Source organism: Schistocerca americana, chromosome 2 (genome assembly GCF_021461395.2).
Source record: "Schistocerca americana isolate TAMUIC-IGC-003095 chromosome 2, iqSchAmer2.1, whole genome shotgun sequence".
Classification (NCBI taxonomy): domain Eukaryota; kingdom Metazoa; phylum Arthropoda; class Insecta; order Orthoptera; family Acrididae; genus Schistocerca; species Schistocerca americana.
The window spans coordinates 416,538,257-416,556,802 of NC_060120.1; the positions used below are offsets into that span (position 1 = coordinate 416,538,257).

The window sequence follows — 18,546 nt, forward strand, 5'->3', positions numbered from 1 at the left end:
ATAATACTAATATAAACATTTTGCCTTGTATTCTTTCGTGTTTGCTGCCTAATAAACTACGAAACTAGAGTGAGACAACAGCAAACACGGAAGAATATACATATCATGTCGTGTTTATATTCGTATTATTCTTATGCCTAATAGTGATACAGTCAGAAATGAAGCACGGCAATTGACTAGATTTTTAAATCTAAGATGACTCTAATTTCTGTGCAGAATGTAATGTACTACAGAGGCGTCTACAAAGATTTTCAGAGAAAAATTTTCGCTGAACTCTCCTCCAGAACATCTTCTATCATACGCAGTCTATTATTTGGTTCTTGTTGATCATTATCAAAGAAAGCATTAGTGTAAGTAGCAACAAATAGCAGTCGCTTGCCATTGTTTCACTAATGAGATGATTCCTCTCTTTTTTTATTGTAAGCAGCAGTAGCGCGCACAAAAGCAAGGCATGCCACTAGCGGCGACTGGTCGTAAACACTCATTATCAGAATGCGACAAACAATGCATGACACAGTGCAGTAATGCATTTTCAGCTTAGAGTGACACGTAAAGATCTATAACAAAGAGAACGGCACTTATCAGATCAAAGAAAAATAAGCAATCAATTCAAACCAAACGAAGCACGTGAAAAAGGAAGGGTACCCATATAAATACGGACGTAGCGCCTGACGCATTGCAATGGCTACCTGGTAAAGCTTAACTGCTAAGCTTACGACTCGAACCAAACTACTGTAGTTGTATCGTCATTCATTCGACCTAAATTGTGTCTCATATTACAATGGACCAACTTTGTTTCGATCTGGAGGTGTGGCCTAAAACTTTTCTCTCCCCTTGAATTTCGAGTCTCAAATTTCAGGTGCAGCTTAGATTCGGGAAATTGTTTTTTCCTTGATTTCGAGTCTCATTTTTCAGGTGCGGCTTAGATTCGAGTGCGGCTTAGATTCGAGTAAATACGGTATTGTACGATGGTTTTGAACTTTGTCCACTGATCCTCAACACTATCTGTACTTGAGACAAAACTTTTGTGTTGAGCCGTCAGGTACTCTGTAATCTGCTTTTTGTCACTTTTGCTAAACAGAAAAATCTTCCTACCTTTTTTAATATTTCTATTTATGGCTGAAATCATCGATGCAGTAACCGCTTTATGATCGCTGATTCCCTGTTCTGCGTTAACTGTTTCAAATAGTTCGGGTCTGTTTGTCAGCAGAAGGTCTAATATGTTATTGCCATGAGTCAGTTCTCTGTTTAACTGCTCAAGGTAGTTTTCATATAAAGCCCTTAAAAAAATATCGCTGGATTCTTTGTCCCAGCCACCCGTTATGAACGTTTGAGTCTCCCAGTCTATATCCGGCAAATTAAAATCTCCACCCAGAACTATAACATGGTTTCCAGGAGAGAGAGCAATGCCACAAGTTGTGGTGCATGCAGTGTGGTGTAGTGGTTAGTGTCACTGGTGTGGCATGCTGTGGGTTGTAAGCTGAAACACAACCACTAATAATTATTGCTACTTAGTATTTATCATTTCTGGAAGGTTATCAAAATACCTTATGTTTGTGTACTCTGGAACATTTGATGGAGAGGGGGGGAAAGGGGGGGGGGTCAGCTCTCTCCATCCAGGAGATCAGTTCAGTGCTGGCAAAACGTTGGTGTTTTTCCTGATGACACTGCTTTCAGATTCGGACTCAAGCATGGTCACAATGTGATAGTAATGTGTTTGTTTGAAAAACTTAAAAAATCAAAGTGACAATTTAAGGGGTGAGACCTATCGCGAGGTTCTATTTTTCTGTGAATAAGTTTTTTCCTCCCTCTCAGTTGGCTGACCACAGTTGGATGAAGAGGCATTCCAACGAAGAATGTATGAACTGAGAGGAACGGTCAACTATCATTTAATAGCAGATGTGTCAAGTTACAGTTTCTTTCAATATGCAACAAATGATGTATCTGTAAAGTATTGCACTGTAATTTTATTAATCCTGTATATATCAAATGGATTCATATGCACACACATTTAAAGTTACATATAACACACTTCATATGTATAAATATTTATATATAAAACACACTTAATACATTTAAATATTCTTCAGCGGAGTAAAGGTAGTGATGCTGCAAGTATGACTTTAAAGATTTTCCAAAGGTTTTGTCTTCAGTAATTGCTTTTATGTTCTTGGTTAAGTTTGTTACAAAATTCAAGCCCTGTTTTAGCACAGGGCTGTGATTATTTGTGTCATATATAAGTTTTTGTTTTGTCTGGTTAAGTGATTATGAACATCACAGTTTTTATTTGCAATCTGCAGTTCTTATCTATTACATTTACAATCCCGTCTCCAGCCATTCTGATTTAGGTTTTCCGTGATTTCCCTAAATCGCTTCAGGCAAATGCCGGGATGGTTCCTTTGAAAGGGCACGGCCGATTTCCTTCCCCATCCTTTCCTAACACGAGCTTGTGCTCTGTCTCTAATGACCTTGTTGTCGACGGGACATTAAACAACACTAACCTAACCTATTACATTTATTTAAAGAAATAAGGGATTTCATAATGTGGATATGCAGTAAAGGAGGAAGGCTGAAGATCTTAAACAGACCTGTAATGAATCAAGCAGTGCTGGTAGCTGAGCACCAAGTTAAGGGCACTGACTGAAACAGTTCAACAAATTGTGCTGACAGAAGTACCCTTTGCCACACACCTGCTTTCTCACTGACCTATTGCCATGACTCAGTGACTGCCCAGAACACGTTACACACCTTCAAGAAGCTTTCGTATTAGGAAGAAACTTCATCAACATGGAGGAATGCGGCTGTGGTATTCCGTGTGGACGACAATCAGCCACCAGACAACAGTATCCCCTCCCCTGTGAAGCATGTAGTGTTGTGCTGTGCTTCACTGTGTTGTACATGAAAGTCATGATAGGCAGTGTTGTGTCACTGTCTCTCTGTTTGACTTATGTGTGCATCAAGAACATATTATCCAACATCTTAATAAAGCATTCTGTGAAGTTATTCATCTGTGGATGGTAGACAGTTGTCAGATGTTGCAATGCGAAATTACCTCTAATACTAGTCTCAACTGGAGAACTTTCTCACTATCCGAGATTAACACAAATGGTGTTCCGTGCTCCAAAATGGTCATCTACAAGAAACCTCACAATTTCTGGAGCTTTAGCAGTCGACACAGTGACAGCATAGTGGGCAAGATAGTCAGTACAATTTATTATCCATTGACTCCCATTTGTTGACTTCGTGAACCTTGATTCGGATTCATTGGACTAGCACTGCAGCAGACAGCATTAGTATCCGTTGCCCCAAAGGTGGTTGCGACACACGTGTCTGTTGCTGGTGTACCTTACTGTAGCTCACACAGTGTCTGAATGATCAGTGGAGACCTGGCAATTGATACCTGCATCTGATTCTGTCAATGGTCTTCACAAATCCCCGGTGACCAAATGTTGGAAACTTTAGGATAGCTGGATGTAATGCAGTAGTGACTGAGGTTTCGTCCACGCTGCTGTGCTCTGTGAAAGGATTCCTTGAACTTCAGTTGACCTCCATGTGTTTGCATCCTCTTTTGTAATGTAAACCACTGTGATGATGTACTCCAAACCCCCCAGTGTCCATCTTGGCAGATGACCCAACAAACCCTTCATGCTAGTCAGCCAGCACAGAGAATGGTGGTCTGTCTTAACAGTGAACAGTTTGCCAAATAAATGTGGCCAGAACTTATTGATGACCCAAACAACTGCAAGGCTCTCTTCTCAGTTGTGGAGTAGCTCATCTTGGATTTGGACAGTATCCTGGAACATGATCTTTTTAGCATCTTTCTGCAATTACACTAGAACCTACCTCACAGTTGCTTGTGTTGGTGTGATGTTCTGTTTTAGCATTCTTGTCATACAGTGCTTGGACTGGAAGTTCTTGCAATGGATTTGCCATGGTACAGAAGTTCTTTAAAGTCCTTTAGAACTGCCAGTAGTATGAGCACAGTATGAGAAAAACTTCTCACATCGTGAGTGTGGTGAGAATCAGAAAATCTGTGACTGCTCTTCCTTTCTCTGGATTGGAATGGACTACACTTCACTTGAGGTGCCAATATCTTTATTTCTTGGGCAGTAAAAAGGCACTTTTTCTGATTCAGATAAAGGCCTACAGTCTGAAGTCAGTTGTGTGGTGGCCTCGATGTTTTTCAAAAGCCTTTAAGAAAACAACAGTATCATCCAGATACCTAAGACATGTTGTGTATTTAAGGTCGTTGAGGCAAGTTGTCATATTGTCGAAGATAGTTGGAGTGTTACAAAGTGCAAATTGCATAACATTAGGCTTACAGGGGCCATCAGGGCTTATGAAGGCAATCTTTTCTGGGTCAGCCTATCAGCCTCGATTTGCCAGTGGGCTATCTATACATCCATAGCTTAGAAATACTTTGTTGCTTTCAAACAGTCTTAGTGTGTCATCAGTGTGTGGATTAACATAGACATCATTCTGTAAGATTTTGTTCAGTTGTTGATAATCAACAGAGAAAAGCCAGGGACCACTCTTCTGCTTCACAAGCACCACAGGAAAGGACCTAAAACTGTCTGTAAGTTCAGTGACCTTACCTCATAGCATCCTCTTCACTTTCTCCTGAATTATTTGTTGTTCAGCTGTGATACACTTTATGAGTTCTGGCTAATTGTTGGTTGACATGGTGTTTTATCATAGGTCATTTGGTCTGTGTTTTCTCCTCTCTGGATCTGAAAACATAAAGAAATTGATGCAGAAAAGCTGCTATCAGTTACCAACATTCAGACCAAATCCCGGGGCAGTGCAATATTAGCTTTCTCTCCTTCATTGTAGTGGTAGCATCAATTACATTAATATGCTCTTTCTGAACTGTTTCGGCTGTTGCTGTGCACGCCTGTTTGAATGAGTTGTGGCTACTCATGACAACCAGTGAGCCGAAGTTACCCTTCGCCACTTGTCTAAATAGGAACACAAGGAAACATATGGCCATTAATGGGATACAATTTACTGGTTCATGGGGCGACATCAAAAGGAACGCAATGAAAGTAGTTTACTCATCTCAAACACATTTAACAACTGCAGGCCCAGAGACCCATACCTGCCCTTAAAAAGACATTATCCTTGTCAGATGGTGTTGGTGTACAGCTGCTCATGCATGGCATACCTGGTGATAACAGTTGGTGACCAGGCTGCCTCTAGTGGCAGTGGCACGCACTACAACTGCTGGAGTAGGTGGGTACAACCAGACTGGTCACCCTCGGAGTGGCCAGAATGAGGTGACAGGCCCATGGCTCATGGAGGGGCCCCTGTGCCCATCCAAGGACGCAACTGGTTCCAGTGAAGTGTCTCGAGTCACTCTTTGGTGTGAACCATGAAGACACAGGCATGAGCATTGACAAAACCGGCACTGCTGCGGAACACCTGCAGAAGCTCGGAAGGACTCTTGGCTCCAGTTGGCATCGTTCTGTAACAGCCAAAAAAAAAAAAAAAAAAAAAAAAAAAAAAAAAAAAAAAAAAAAAAAAAGTGAGAGCCTGCTCAAGCAGAAATTTTTCTGTGTACTTTCACATCTTCCTCTTAAACATTTGGACAAGGTGTACTGCTTCACTGTTCAACTGCAGATTGATGGGAGGTGCCTTGAATTGGCGAATGCCATTGTGTGCACCTAAGTTCTTGGAAGGGTACACCACGAACTGTGGTCGATTGTCCGAAACCAGGGTGCAAGGTGGAGAATATCTTCAACAGGCCTTAGCAATAGCATGTTCTGTCATGGACAAAAAATGACATAGGGAAAACGAGAAAAAGCAGCAATCGCTGATAATGTGGAAGTGTCTAAAAAGGACTGGCAAAATCAGTGTGGACTCCTTTCAAAGGCTGGTCATGACAAAAGAACAGTGTGCGCTGCTGTCTTTTGATTGGAACACTTATGGCAAGCAGCGATCAGATGTTCCACCTCCCAATCAATGCTTAGCCCAAACACATGGCAGCATGCAAACTATTTTGTGTGAGAGATACTCCAGTGATCCAGATGTAATAAGCAGAGCTTCTAGAACTACAATACCACAGCAGAGACAGTGCTTGAACTGGTGATGGAGAAACCATCTACCATCTGTGTCGCCTCCATATCCAATTGAAAACAAAGCAGTCCCTCCTGGTCAAACGAGGGGTCAGGGCCATGGGGAACCAGGACAGAGCAGCCGTTTTCCATGTTGTGGTATGCAACAAAAATAGATCTCATTATTTTACTGGGAGAAGAATGAAGTCTATTTCTGAACACAATGAGCAGTTTTCTCTGCTATGAACACCTGCAGGCTTAATAGGGAAAGAAAGGGCTTGCGGTCAGTACTTAAATGAAATTTTGCACCATACAAGAACATATGATTTTTTTTAAGGCTTAGACAATAAAAAGAGCTCCTTTTTTCACCTGAGAATAATGTTGCTGAGCTGAGTTGAGTGTTTCTGACACAGAGGCAACAGGCTGTTTGCAGACACCTGAATGGTGATGGGGCCAGGACCACCCCTTCCCATGATGAGACATGTCTGTGGCCAGGACCAGATGCTTGATGGATGGAGATGTTGCAAGACATGGCAAACACTGTTCTTAAACTGCACAAAACCTTGCTTACAGTCTGTAGACCAAACAAAAGGAGCACTTTTCTGAAGTAACAGATGCAAGGGGTGGGAGACAGCAGCTGCTCTGGGGATAAACTTCTGATACTATGCCAGTTTGCCAAGGAATACCTGATGTTCTCATAGGTAAGACAAATGGGGCAAAGCCATAATGGTGGTGACATGTTATTTCATGGGGCTCATGCCTTGCCAGGAAATTTCATGGCCCAAATAAACAATGGGAGCTGGAAAAAGTGAGATTACATTTGAAGCCAACGGTCTTTAGAACAGTAAACAAAGAATGGAGGTTTCTTAGATGATGCTCTGTGCTAGCACCTATCTTGATGGTATCATCAAGATAGTTAATGCAATGAGGGACAACGTTTGAAACACATTTTCAGTACTCACATTGTTAACCACAAAGTAGGTAATGGAATGGGCATATAAACTATGTCAGCCAATCTGTCTATTGCTGACAAAGTTCTTAACAGGTGAAAGCTATAATTGTGTGAGTCTTTGTGTTGTGCCTATCTGCGACTCAGCACAAGCATTTGGAGAGCAGAAGACAATATGTCAGTATGTTTCCACGGTGGTCAACCGTGACACATTATATGCTACTCCAGTGAAAGAAGGCAAGCTACTGACACCAGATGTCAAGCATCTTAACAGTTCTGATCATTCCAGTCAGCTGCAGTTGATAACTGTCGATCTGTGTAACAAAGCCCATCCCCATACCCTGGACGAGGTAGCACCCAACATGCTGCAGTTATTCCCTATCACTGTTCAGAGGTTCCAGTTGGTCACTTAGCTGCTGACTTCAAGAAAAATAAGTGAGATGACAATCTACAGAGGTCAGGCCGTCACAAACGCAAATCTTCCATGGATAACAGTCAGCGAGATACCAGGAAATCTTGTTCATGTAATCACATAGGGCCAACGTGTCCAGGTGCTAGGTGTCTCAGGGGCTTATTACGATCAGTTAAAGAAACGATGGTCCTTGATATGAATGGAATTATGCTGAAAGTCACAAATGGGAAAGAAGTCCAGCCACAGTAACATATGTTGCACACAGTTCTTCTAATTTTTGACAGAATGTAGTTATAATGTTATTCTTGGATGAGACTTTTTGCAGGCATCATAGACTGAAAGAACAGAGCTCCAGAGTGACAAAGCTATTCCAACAAATACTAATAACAAAAATTGCTTTGGTAAGCTGTATACTGTGTAGACATTATTACTGTGTCATCATCAGAGAGACAAGTTCCACTCATCAGTCAACTTGCTCAGTTAAACTGTGAAGCTTTCATCAATTGCAAAAAGCTACTCAGCCTCACAAAAGAAACTTACACGGCAGAGACAATAATAAGCACTCTAGCTGGTAGTGGTAACCCACCGATTACTACACCTACCAGCCATTACAGCAAGCATGTGTTTCCTTGGGTTCCTAGCTAGAACACAAGTGGTTATGTTAAGGGTCAAATTTGGATGTGTTTTGGATTCTGTGTTTTTTTTCTGCCATTTGGTCCTTCCATGGAGGCTTTACTCCAGTCATAATGGCATGTCATACAGCATCAATAGAATGTTTGTTGGCTATGTTGACCCAGGCTCAGCCACTCGCTGTTTACCCCTCCTCCCCCAATGATGAATCTGTGGAAGACTGAGTTGCTTATGAGAAACAGCTTCGCCAACATTTTGTGGGGTTCCCAGTGGTCAACTCAGAGATCTGCAGGCCAGAACAAACTTTTTTTATTGTAGTGTGAGTAATGGATAAGCCATTAATCCTACAATTTGACATGATGGTGTTCCCCGTGTCCCTAGTCAACTCATAGATGTGTGCCAGATTAAGACCCCCCACCATTGCCATGCATCAAACATCACTTGGCAAGCTATAACAAACAACAGATTCCTGTTCTCGACCAATTCGTGGCTGACACAGTTCATATGCCCATTCCGTTACCTACTTTGTGGTTAACAAAGTGAATACTGTAACTCTGTTTGGTTTTTATATTGCAGATGAGATTCATCTCATGACAGACCAAGTGGCTTATCATAATTGGACAACAAAAAGACTCTCACAGTTATAGCTTTTGGCCATTAAGGCCTCCATAGACAGACATATGCTCGTGCCCCCACCCACCCACCCACCCATACACACACACACACACACACACACACACACACACACACACACACACACACAACTTACACACACGACTGCAGTCTAAGGGCAACTGAAACCACACTGTGAGCAGCTGCACCAGTCCATGATGTGAGTGGCGGCAACTGGGTGGGGGTAAGGAGGAGGCTGGAGCGAGGAAGGGGAGGGATAAAGTTGTGCGGGTGGTAGACAGCGAAGTGCTGGAGGTTAGACTGAGGGCAGGGGAGAGGTGAGGAGGAGGGTGGGCAGAGTGCGCAAAAGGAGAGAAATAAGAAGACTGGATGTGATGGTGGAGGCTGTGTAGTGCTGGCATGGGAACAGGGAGGGGCTGGATGGGTGAGGACAGTGACTAACGAAGGTTGAGATGAGAAGGGTCCACATGAATGGCCACCGACAAACTGTGGCCAAGAAACAAGTGGACCACCCTGTTGCTGAACATGCTAGCAAAAATGATATCCTCCATTTCAATGACTGCTTCACAGTCTGAGCCCTATGGATCCTTCCCACCAACACCAGCTATTCTGAATTGCACAGGTGGGAACTTTCCCTGCACTACATCCTATGTTCCCATAACCCTTCTGTCCTTAACCTTGGTTAGTCAGTGTCCTCACCTGTCCAGCCCCTCTGTGTTCCCATTCCAGTACTACACAGCCATCATTCCACCACCACAACCAGTCTTTTTATTTCTCTCCTTTTCTGCACTCCCCCACCCCCCACACTTCTCCCCTGCCCTCAGTCTAATCCTCAGCACTTCAATGACCACCACCCCCACCATACTATCCCTCCCCCTCCATGCTCCAGCCTCCTCCTTACCCCCACCCAGTCACCACGCCCATCATGCACTGGTGCTGCTGCTCACAGTGTGGTTTCAGTTGCCTGAGACTGCAGTTGTTTGTGTGTGTGTGTGTGTGTGTGTGTGTGTGTGTGTGTGTGTACACACATGTTGCACCTATGTCTGTCTATTGTTGACAAAGGCCTTAATGGGCAAAAGCTATAATTGTGAGAGTTTTTTTTTGTTGTGCCTATCTCCGTCTCAGCATCTCTGCTATATGGTGAGCAGCAACATTCCTTCTCTAATATTTTCATATTCCATCCTAGATTTTCTGTTGTTTGATTCCTGTAATGAAATGTGAGATTTAGACACCTTCTGTCTTATTTTCATTCACATTATGGCATAGGACCAAGACATTCTTTATGTAGGAATGTGTCATTTTCCCTTGACATTGCACCCTGTTCGTCAGTTGCATTTTTACTAAGCAGACTTGCCACTGATTGTACCACATATTTTCTTCATTTTGGCCTGGAATTTGTCCCTTCTATTGAGCTTCTTTTCAGTGCTCTTGAAGCACAATTGCAGTAAGTGTCTAAGTGAAAGTACAAATTTGGCAAACACTTCATGTCATCCTACCTGTTGTATTCTATGACTCTGTCACATTCTTTCAGCCATTTCTTTGGGGCATGACCAGCATCTCCAGAAACTACTTATGGATGCCTGATTTGCAGCTAACTAATTCTGGCTTGGAATCCATAGGTCTCCTAAATATACAGACCATGGGAGCAATGTACTTGTTGTATTCCAGTTCCTGTGCATGTAGGCAATGGCTTTTATGTTGCATAATTGGAACACGCCGATGTAAAGGTTTTGTTATGTATGCAAACATCGAATATTCCAGGATGCTGCTATTCATAATAATTCTTAATGTTCTGGAATATACAAACATAAGATATTCCAAGAGCCTTACAGAAATGATAAATAACAAAGAACTGCGGTATGCCAGCCAGTAACGCTAACCCATATGCCACACTACACACTACATCTCACAGCAATATGTTGTTGTTGTGGCCTTCAGTCGTGAGACTGGTTTGATGCAGCTCTCCATGCTACTCTATCCTGTGCAAGCTGCTTCATCTCCCAGTACATACTGCAGCCTACATCCTTCTGAATCTGCTTAGTGTATTCATCTCTTGGTCTCCCTCTATGATTTTTACACTCTATGCTGCCTTCCAATACTAAATTGGTGATCCCTTGATGCCTCAGAACCTGCCCTACCAACCGAACCCTTCTTCTAATCAAGTTGTGCCACAAACTTCTCTTCTCCCCAATCCTATTCAATACTTCATCATTAGTTATGTGATCTACCCATCTAATCTTCAGCATTCTTCTGTAGCACCACATTTTGTAAGCTTCTATTCCCTTTTTGTCCAAACTATTTATCATCCATGTTTCACTTCCATACATGGCTACACTTCATACAAATACTTTCAGAAATGACTTCCTGACACTTAAATCTATACTTGATGTTAACAAATTTCTCTTCTTCAGAAACGCTTTCCTTGCCATTGCCAGTCAGTTGTTTTGCTCCCCAAATAGCAAAACTCCTTTACTACTTTAAGTGTCTCATTCCCTAATCTAACTCCCTCAGCATCACACGAGTTAACTTGACTACATTCCATTACCCTCGTTTTGCTTTTGTTGATGTTCATCTTATATCCTCCATTCAAGACACTGTCCATTCCGTTCAACTGCTCTTCCAAGTCCTTTGCTGTCTCTGACAGAATAACAATGTCATCAGCGCACCTCAATGTTTTTATTTCTTCTCCATGGATTTTAATACCTACTCCGAATTTTTCTTTAGTTTCCTTTATTGCTTGCTCAATATACAAATTGAATAACATCGGGGAGAGGCTACAACCTTGTCTCACTCCCTTCCCAACCACTGCTTCCCTTTCATCCCCCTCGACTCTTATAACTGCCAACTGGTTTCTGTACAAATTGTAAATAGCCTTTCGCTCCCTGTATTTTACCCCCGCCACCTTCAAAATTTGAAAGAGAGTATTCCAGTCAACATTGTCAAAAGCTTTCTCTAAGTCTACAAATGCTAGAAATGTAGGTTTGCCTTTCTTTAATCTTTCTTCTAAGATAAGTCGTATGGTCAGTATTGCCTCACGTGTTCCAACATTTCTACAGAATTAAAACTGATCTTCCCTGAGGTCGGGTTCTACCAGTTTTTCCATTCATCTGTAAATAATTCACGTTAGTATTTTGCAGTCCTGACTTATTAAACTGATAGTTCAGTAATTTTCACATCTGTCAACACCTGCTTTCTTTGGGATTGGAATTATTATATTCTTCTCTAAGTCTGAGGGTATTTCGCCTGTCTCGTACATTTTGCTCACCAGATGGTAGAGTTTTGTAAGGACTGGCTCTCCCAAGGCTGTCAGTATTTCTAATCCAATGTTGTCTACTCCCAGAGTCTTGTTTCGACTTAGGTCTTTCAGTGCTCTGTCAAACTCTTCATGCAGTATCATATCTCCCATTTCATCTTCATCTACATCCTCTTCCATTTCCATAATATTTTCCTCAAGAACATCGCCCTTGTATAGACCCTCTATATACTCCTTCCACCTTTCTGCTTTCCCTTCTTTGCTTAGAACTGGGTTTCCATCTGAGCTCTTGATATTCATACAAGTGGCTCTCTTTTCTCCAAAGGTCTCTTTAATTTTCCTGTAGGCAGTATCTATCTTACCCCTCGTGAGATAAGCCTCTACATCCTTACATTTGTCCTCTAGCCATCCCTGCTTAGCCATTTTGCACTTTCTGTCGATCTCATTTTTGAGACTTTTGTATTCCTTTTTGCCTGCTTCATTTACTGCATTTTTGTATTTTCTCCTTTCATCAATTAAATTCAGTATCTCTTCTGTTACCCAAGGATTTCTACTAGCCCTCGTCTTTTTACCTACTTGATGCTCTGCTGCCTTCACTATTTCATTCCTCAAAGCTACCCATTCTTCTTCTACTGTATTTCTTTCCCTCATTCCTGTCAATTGTTCCCTTATGCTCTCCCTGAAACTCTGTACAACCTCTGGTTTAGTCAGTTTATCCAGGTCCCATCTCCTTAAAACCCCACCTTTTTGCAGTTTCTTCTGTTTTAATCTACAGTTCTTAACCAATAGATTGTGGCCAGAGTCCACATCTGCCCCTGGAAATGTTTTACAATTTAAAAACTTTTTCCTAAATCTCTGTCTTACCATTATATAATCTATCTGAAACCTGTCAGTATCTCCAGGCTTCTTCCATGTATGTAACCTTCTTTTATGATTCTTGAACCAAGTGTTAGCTATGATTAAGCTATGCTCTGTGCAAATTTCTATCAGGCGGCTTCCTCTTTCATTTCTTCCCCCCAATCCATATTCACCTATTACGTTTCCTTCTCTTCCTTTTCCTACTATCAAATTCCAGTCACCCATGACTATTAAATTTTTGTCTCCCTTCACTATCTGAATAATTTCTTATATGTCATCATACATTTCTTCAATTTCTTCGTCATCTGCAGAGCTAGTTGGCATATAAAATTGTACTACTGTAGTAAGTGTGGGCTTCGTATCTGTCTTGGCCACAATAATGCATTCACTATGCTGTTTGTAGTAGCTTACCCGCACTCCTATTTTTTTATTCATTATTAAACCTACTCCTGCGTTACCCCTATTTGATTTTGTATTTGTAATCCTGTATTCACCTGACCAAAAGTTGTTCTTCCTACCACCAAGCTTTGCTAATTCCCACTATATCTAACTTTAACCTATCCATTTCCCTTTTTAAATTTTCTAACCTACCTGCCCGATTAAGGGATCTGACATTCCACACTCCAATCCGTAGAATGCCAGTTTTCTTTCTCCTGATAACGACGTCCACTTGAGTAGTCCCCGCCCGGAGATCCAAATGGGGGATTATTTTACCTCCGGAATATTTTACCCAAGAGGACGCCATCATCATTTAACCATACAGTAAAGCTGCATGCCCTCAGCAAAAATGATGGCTGTAGTTTCCCCTTGCTTTCAACCGTTTGCAGTACCAGTACAGCAAGGCCGTTTTGGTTATTGTTACAAGGCCAGACCAGCCAATCATCCAGACTGTAGCCCCTGCAACTACTGAAAAGGCTGCTGCCCCTCTTCAGGAACCACACGTTTGTCTGGCCTCTCAACAGATACCCCTCCGTTGTAGTTGCACCTATGGTACGGCTATCTGTATCGCTGAGGCATGCAAGCCTCCCCACCAATGGCAAGGTCCACAGCAATAGATCTGTCTGAAAATGTAATGTAGGAACAGATAGATTGCTACTTACCATAAAGAACACATGTTAAAATGCAGACAGGCTCAGTGAAAAGACATTTACATAAAGCTTTCAGCCACAGCCTTCATCAGCAAAAGTGAAACACAGACCAGTCATACGAGGTTGTCTGGAAAATACATATAAAAGTTGAATAATAACTTTATTTTACAATTATTCAGGTATTACAATATGGTCTCCTTCAAAGTACTCGCCCTGAGATGCGATACACTTCTGCCAACACCGTTTCCACTGTTGATAACATTGCTGAAAGTCTCCAGTTGTGATGTTGTTCAGTTGCCGTGTCGTTTCCACCTTGATGGCTTCCACATCTCCCAAGTGCCGCCCCCGAAGCACCATTTTACATTTCGGGAACATGAAGAAGTCACACGGGGCTAAGTCGGGTGAATAAGGTGGGTGGTCTATCACGTTGATTGAGCTTCGGGCCAAATACTCGCGCACAACGAGCGACATGTGAGCGGGCGCTTTGTCGTGATGAAGGATCCACCTGCCCCCTTTTGCCAACTCCGGTCGAACTCGGGTCACATGAGCTCTGAGACGTGTCAGAACTTCAACGTAAAAATTTCCGTTCACTCTCTGGCCGGGAGGGACAAATTCCTTGTGAACAATGCCCCTAGAATCAAAGAAAACAATCAACATTGTCTTCACATTGGACCTTGATTTTCGCGACTTTTTTTGTTCTCGGTTCTCCTGCTAGTTTCCATTCCTTGCTTTGAGATTTGAGCTCCACATCGAATTCGTAAAACCAGGACTCATCTCCAGTGAAGACTCGGTTGAGGAAGTCCCCTCGTTCCTCTGCTTCCAACCAATCCTCACAGCACTCAACCCTCTTTGCTTTCTATTCTGGCGTCAAGAGGTTCGGTATGATTTTTTGCACACAGTTTCTTCATTTCAAGTTTTTGTGTCAGGATTTCGTGAACGATCGTTTTGGGGCTTGACAGCTCGTCAGCAATCATTCTGACTGTCAATCTACGGTCTTTAAGAACACAAGCCCGAATTCGTTCAACATTTGCATCGGAACTCGATGTCGATGGGTGTCCTGGACGAGGGTCATCGTTCACTTCTTCTCGGCCATCCCGGAAGCTTTTTAACCACTTGTTCATGGTTGGTTCCTTCAGAGAATTGTCTCCGTAAACCTGTTTCAAACACTCAAAAATCTCACGACCGTTCTTGTCTGGCTTTGCAGGAAACTTGATGTTGACACACTGTTCCTCAATCAGAGAGAGCTCCATGCCAACAGCAGGTGAAAAAGGGTAACTGTCAACAAGCTGCCTCACACTCCCACCTTCACACAGACTGCTCTGACTCGAACTGAGCATTGATGGGATTGATTACAGCAGTAGTCCCACCTGGCGGTGACTACAACTTGTAACATAAAGACATTATTCAACTTTTATACGTATTTTCCGGACAAACCTCGTATACACAAGCAAGCACACCTCATACACACGACTGCCAGCTGCAGCAGCTCATGCCAGAATGCATTCCAACCCGGGCTGCTGGAGTTGGCCGTAACGTGTGTTCGGGTGTGCTTGCTTGTATGTATGAATGGTGTGTGTTTCTCTTTTGCTGAGCTCAGGCTGTGGCCAAAATCTTTATGTAAGTGTCTTTTAACTGTGCCGGTCTGCAACAGAACATGTCTTCTTAATGGTAAGTAGCAGTCTATCTTTTCCTGATTGTTGATATTCATACCTGGAGTTTCCATTGTTTGAAAATATAATGTGCAATATTTCAGAGGCACATCAACTAACTACGGTATGCCTGATCTCAGTGAGGCCTCTAATGTATTCTTAAAATTTTGGTAAACATTTTTGGAATACAGTGATCAATTAATTGTTATATTTAGATTAAAGTTCAGTCTTGATCACGTTATGTCTGTTTTAATGAGTAACCGGTTTCGGTTTTTTCTATAAAACCATCATCAGACCCATTGGCTCCCTTGGGTTGGTAGGTGGAGCTCTCCTTGCTGCTGCAAGGAGAGCTCCACCTACCAACCCAAGGGAGCCAATGGGTCTGATGATGGTTTTATAGAAAAAACCGAAACCGGTTACTCATTAAAACAGACATAACGTGATCAAGACTGAACTTTAATCTAAATATATTCTTAAAATTCTGGTGTGCATAATACTACTGCTAATTAGGGTGTGATGAATCAGATTTGGATTAGTAGCTCATTTTGAATAGAAATAGAACTATAGGAGTAGGCATTGCATTAATAAGACGATAACTTCCTCATGTTTTATGCTGGTCCCCACCCCCACTCCTCCCACTCTGTGTGTAGTTGGTGAGGGAGAGGGAGAGTTTCCATTGTCAAATTAATTACATATAAACTTTTATGACTCCTTTTGCAACATCACTTACATTTTACCTAATGGCATTCTGATGTGTTTTTCTATATTTGTTTGTTGGTTCCTGTATTCTAATGTGTTTTTGTATTTCATTCTCTTAGCCTCAAGGACCAGTTTTTTGGCAGCCGTGTCCATCACTGAATATTGAAGATCCACCATATGGTCCAAGGACACTGCATTTTGCTTTGCAACACTTCCATGGGCATTATGATTCTGCAGCACTGTTAAGCAAGGTGTGGTTTGTTTATCTTCTAAGAATAAATATTTGGATCTTTGTTTCATTTTGCTGTTATTTTTATTATTATTACTGCTTTTACTATTACTATTTACTCTTACGTTGCCCTAAACAATAATGTGTGTCCCAAGAAATAATATTTGTATATGTGTCCCAAGAAATAATACTTGTGTAGCCAAATGGTTAGATATTCATTGTTTTACATTTGTTTCTTATTTTATCTTGTTTGAAACAAGCAAATATTGAGTCTCTTGTATTCATCTCTCATTGTGTGCTCTGTGTTTAGCTTTATTATTCAGAAATAACATGCACATGAACAGTCAAATTGGAAAGAGTCACAATACTTCAGAGAGAGAACTTATGTTGCTATCGTGAATGAAACAGTTCAGCATGGAATATGACTGGGATGTCACCTTACCAGATAACAGCTGTCTGAAAATCGAATAGGGGTGACCAAGACATTCAGTATAAATATATTTGATTGCAAAGAAACTGAGTCCATGGTGCATGGGGACACTCCAGAGTTCATGGAAGGACAGAGATTTCCACATGTCACCATATCAACAGTGTACAATGAGTACCTAGATTTTGGAGAAAACACTGTTGTTAGAATCGATCAGCATGGGTAACAACATGTTTTTGACACGTTGGCATCAACTATCAAGGATGTAATTGCGGCTAGACCACCGTACAGTAAATCAATCACAAATTCGTTACTGACTCATTATATTTCAGTTAAAATAACTTAGTAATAAAGAAATTTTAACAATCTTGACCTAGGACTTTGTCAAGCAGAGTTGCCAGCTGTTACAGAAATTTTAACAATCTTGACCTAGGACTTTTTCAAGCAGAGTTGCCAGCTGTTACTCAATACATCATACTCTTACACAAGTACCCCATGCAGCCTATCTCCCCTGGACCGCTCCTGACCCTTGGAGCCAACAGCACCTGAAAGGGCACTGCTGCTTGTGCCTGCAAAACAGGCAACATAGCAAGCATATGGAGCCCAATAAAAAGTTTTGACTGTCTGACATCCAGCCCCACCACTTGACTCTGAAACCTCAATCACAAAGTTATTTCACATATTTATTTGGCATTGTCAAATGGAATGTCTGTTGTGTCATAATATGTGTATAAAAATCCTAGGTCAGAATCACTAAAATTCCTTTACATGATAATTAGTTTCAGGTCATCGACAAGCCATCTCTATATCTTAACCAGTTTTATGCAGTCTCCATTAGCCTAACATGGCATATTTACATTGTTATGTGACATTGTCAAATGGGATGATACCCAGTCTGTTGCGTTAAAATACGTGGATAAAAAATCGTAGGTCAAGATCTGAAGATGGTTCATCAGTGAGCTGAAACTACTTATTAAATCAAGGAATTTTAGTTATCTTAAACTAGAATTTTTTAACCACCTATTTTAACACAACATATCATGTATCTTCACATTTGACAATGTCAAATAACTATGTAAAAATGCCAAGTCAGGTTAAGGGAGATCGCAAAAAGCTAGTAAAGATGTGAAGATGCCTTGTCAGTGAGCTGAAACTAGTTATTGTATACAGGAATTTTAACAATCTTGACCTAGGATTCTTTACCCACATATTTTAACACAAGTGATCACATACCTCCCCATTTGACGAAACAATGTAAATATGCCAGATCAGGCTAAGGGAGATTGCAGAAAGCTGCTAAGGATCTGGAGATGGCTCATCAGTGAGCTAAAACTAGCTATCAAATAAATAAATTTTAAAAATCTTGACCTAGGACTTTTTATTCCTATGCTTTTAGAAATTATTTTAATCTAAGTATACTTCACTATGAGGTACAGAAGCTACCACCACATGTTTGCCTCTGATCCCTAGATGTTATTTGACTGTGAGGTTAGCATGGATGCAAGAATCTCACAGTTAGGACCAAAAGTGGAGAAAAAATTGACAGGCCTAATGTGTTGGTCATATTCATTGGTGTACATTGAAGGAACGAGGCGAATCTGTTGAGAACCATGTGAAGTGATCCATCACACCTACCTGCAGGGCACAGTAGTGGAAGTGTATTTAC

General features: G+C 41.5%; 1 protein-coding gene across 1 annotated transcript in view; it reads left to right on the top strand.

Annotated features, from left to right (window-relative positions):
* The window catches only part of LOC124593676, a 422,343-nt gene that overhangs the window by 340,180 nt on the left and 63,617 nt on the right, over nucleotides 1–18,546 (top strand). The window contains exon 25 of the mRNA XM_047131970.1: nucleotides 16,344–16,475. Within this exon, the coding sequence (XP_046987926.1) occupies nucleotides 16,344–16,475 (132 nt within the window). The remainder of the gene's footprint in view (nucleotides 1–16,343; nucleotides 16,476–18,546) is intronic.